At 58.3% G+C, this 3,272-nt stretch overlaps 1 protein-coding gene across 1 annotated transcript in view; it reads left to right on the top strand.

Annotated features, from left to right (window-relative positions):
* Positions 1–3,272, top strand: part of CDH4 (cadherin 4) — a 646,426-nt gene that overhangs the window by 631,921 nt on the left and 11,233 nt on the right. The window contains exons 10-11 of the mRNA XM_032257128.1: positions 1,467–1,720; positions 2,416–2,558. Coding sequence (XP_032113019.1) covers positions 1,467–1,720; positions 2,416–2,558 — 397 coding nt within the window. The remainder of the gene's footprint in view (positions 1–1,466; positions 1,721–2,415; positions 2,559–3,272) is intronic.

The following is a 3,272-nucleotide window of genomic DNA, read 5'->3' as shown; positions in this document are numbered from 1 at the left end:
GATGCTCCACAGTGAAATACTCCACAAGTGATGCTCCACAGTGAAATGCTCCACAAATGATACTACACAGTGAAATACTCTACAAATACTACTCGTATGCATACGTTACTGTGCTTGTGTCTAAGCAGCATTTTCTAATGCAACTGCAATTCATTATGGTGCAGCTTTTTTCCAGTGAAACTGTTGCAAGCTTTGCCATGGACTGTCTCAGGACTCCAAGCTGTTCCCATGTAACTTCCCTCCCTCCCCAAAATGTGTCAGAAAGGCTTGAGCAAAGCTCTTCTGATGATGCAGCATCACTGCGGAACCGTAGCCCTAGAGACCCACTCCAGCGTTTATCAGCCAGGGTCCTGGTACACCAGAAGGGCACAAGAGAATTGTGTGACTGCAGGGGCCACATGCACCAGTGATGGGAGCGGCAGACCTGGCATGTTGGTGTCTGGGGCTGTGGTAACAAATTATCACAAACCAGGTGGGTTACAACATAGAACTGTCTTCTGTCCCAGCTTTGGGAGTCAGAGACGTAAAATCAAGGTGCCGGCAGGAATGGGCTCCCTTGGGAGGTTCTAGAGGAGAACCCGCCCCCTGCCTCTCTCTTGTTCCTTGGCCTGTAGCTGCCTCACTCCAGACACCACATGGCTCCATCGCCATGTGGCTCCTCCCTGCACCCGTGTGTCTTAAATATCCCTCTCCCTTTCTCCCTGTTTTGAAATTTTAGAGAGCCTCTCTCTGTCACCCAGGCTGGAGTGCAATGGTGCAATCACACTGCACTTGCAGCCTCAAGCTTCTGCACCCAGCCCTGGCTGTCTTCTGAGGGCCTCTGTCACCAGCCCTGCCTGTCTCATGAGGGCCTCTGTTACCCAGCCCTGTATGTCTCTTAGGATGGCCTCTGTCACCCAGCCCTGCCTGTCTTATGAGGGCCTCTGTCACCCAGCCCTGCCTATTCTCTTATGAGGGCCTCTGTCTTTAACTTACATGTGCAAAAGACCGTCTTTCTAAATAAGGCCCTGTTCACAGGTCCCAGGTGGACATGTCTTTTGGGGGCCACCATTTGACTCCCCGCACCTGGTGAAGCTCCCCCTGGCCAACAATGTCAGGAGCCTCCCCCATGCTAGGCTCAAAGGAGGAAGGTAGGGATGGGGTTCCCAGGCCAGGAAGAGGGGCTGCCCAGCAGAGGCTGCAGCCACCCAGGAGGAGTCCAGCTTCTGCCTCAGCACAGCATGGGACGGGCTGGGAGGCCTAGACCCCCTCCCTCTCCCCTCCCATTGGCCAAACCCAGCAGGAAGATGGAAGATAAGGACGCCTGGGAGATGGGGCCATTTGGGGCCTCCCAGCTAAAACACAGCACCGAGAAGAGCTGGGCAAGGATTGGGGAGGGGTAGAGACCAATGTGCCCCCGTGTGCCCCTGTGCCCACTCCCACAGGGGCTTTGCCAGGTCACTCCCAGCCCCAATCTGTTATTCCAGGCCGTCGACTACGAACTCAACAGAGCCTTCATGCTGACAGTGATGGTGTCCAACCAGGCGCCCCTGGCCAGCGGGATCCAGATGTCCTTCCAGTCCACGGCAGGGGTGACCATCTCCATCATGGACATCAATGAGGCCCCCTTCTTCCCCTCAAACCACAAGCTGATCCGCCTGGAGGAGGGCATGCCCCCCGGCACTGTGCTGACCACGTTTTCAGCTGTGGACCCTGACCGCTTCATGCAGCAGGCTGTGAGGTGGGCCCGCAGGACATGCTCCCCGGGGTCCATACAGAAGGGTCCAGAAACTCCCCATGAAACCCACAGCCAGCCCAGGAGTCCCCCAGATGGGTGGTCAGGGACATCCCCGACCTGAGGCATCCTTCCAGGAGGGAGCAGCAATGCCTTAGTCCCAGATAGCCAGACGCAGCCCCTGACCAACGGAGCGCTGTGATGATTCCCAGCACGGGAAGGTGGCCGACTGAGCGCTGTGATGATCCCCAGCATGGGGAGGTGGCCGACTGAGCGCTGTGATGATTCCCAGCATGGGGAGGTGGCCCCCAATCCCAGCTGCAGTCTCACTAGCCACTGGCCATGAGACTCGGCTAATCACCTGCTCTCTCTGTTCTTCAGCGTCCTTGTCCATGCGATGGGGACGATGAGGGTGTCTGCTCACAGGGTCCTTGTGAGTTGCGACCACCCACCACTGTATGTGCTCTGTGTCCGGAGTCACTGTGTGGCCTGTCCTGTGGTGAGGGGCGCAGTCCAAGGTGGAGGGGAAGCCCCAGAGGAGGACAGGGCCTGGGGGCTCCAAGGAATCAGAGACTCTGGCCCAGGCCCAGGCCCTGCAGGCGTGGCCGGTGCAGCTGCCCCATCTGGGCAAGGAGGCCTGGGATCCGGGGCAGCCCCGCCCACCCCCACCTCACCTCCCCCTGCACTTGCTGTCTCTACAGATACTCCAAGCTGTCAGACCCGGCGAACTGGCTGCACGTCAACACCACCAATGGCCAGATCACCACGGCAGCCGTGCTGGACCGTGAGTCCCTCTACACCAAAAACAACGTCTACGAGGCTACCTTCCTGGCAGCTGACAATGGTGCGGCCCACCTCTAGGGGCAGATGTCGACGTGGCCTTCCCACATCCTGGTTCAGTGGGCAAGGGAGGGCGCTGGCCAGGGAGACCCCAAGAGCCAGGAGGCATTCAGAGGGCCACTCAGAAAGGCTGAGGGGGTGTCTGCACAGACAGCAGTGATCAGGGTGGGCCATCTCAGGGCCCCCAGGCCATGCTTCCCCTCCACCCATTCCCATATCAGTCATTCATTCCACCCTCTCCCACTTAATTCATTCCGCCCCCTCCCACTTCATTCCGCCCCCTCCCACTTCATTCCGCCCCCTTTCACTCATTCATTCCGTCCCCTCCCACTTCATTCCACCACCTTTCACTCATTCATTCTGCCCCCTCCCACTCATTCATTCTGCCCCCTCCCACTTCATTCTGCCCCCTCCCACTCATTCATTCCTCCCCCTCCCACTTCATTCCTCCCCCTCCCACTCATTCATTCTGCCCCCTCCCACTTCATTCCACCCCCTCCCACTTCATTCCGCCCCCTCCCACTTCATTCCACCACCTTTCACTCATTCATTCTGCCCCCTCCCACTTCATTCTGCCCCCTCCCACTCATTCTTCTGCCCCCTCCCACTTCATTCCGCCCCCTCCCACTCATTCATTCCACCCCCTCCCACTTCATTCCGCCCCCTCCCACTTCATTCCGCCCCCTCCCACTTCATTCTGCCCCCTCCCACTCATTCA

The sequence above is a fragment of the Sapajus apella genome, unplaced genomic scaffold (assembly GCF_009761245.1).
Source record: "Sapajus apella isolate SASKATOON/1434 unplaced genomic scaffold, GSC_monkey_1.0 scaffold96, whole genome shotgun sequence".
In the NCBI taxonomy this organism is placed as follows: domain Eukaryota; kingdom Metazoa; phylum Chordata; class Mammalia; order Primates; family Cebidae; genus Sapajus; species Sapajus apella.
This window is presented reverse-complemented; position numbering and strand designations above follow the sequence as displayed.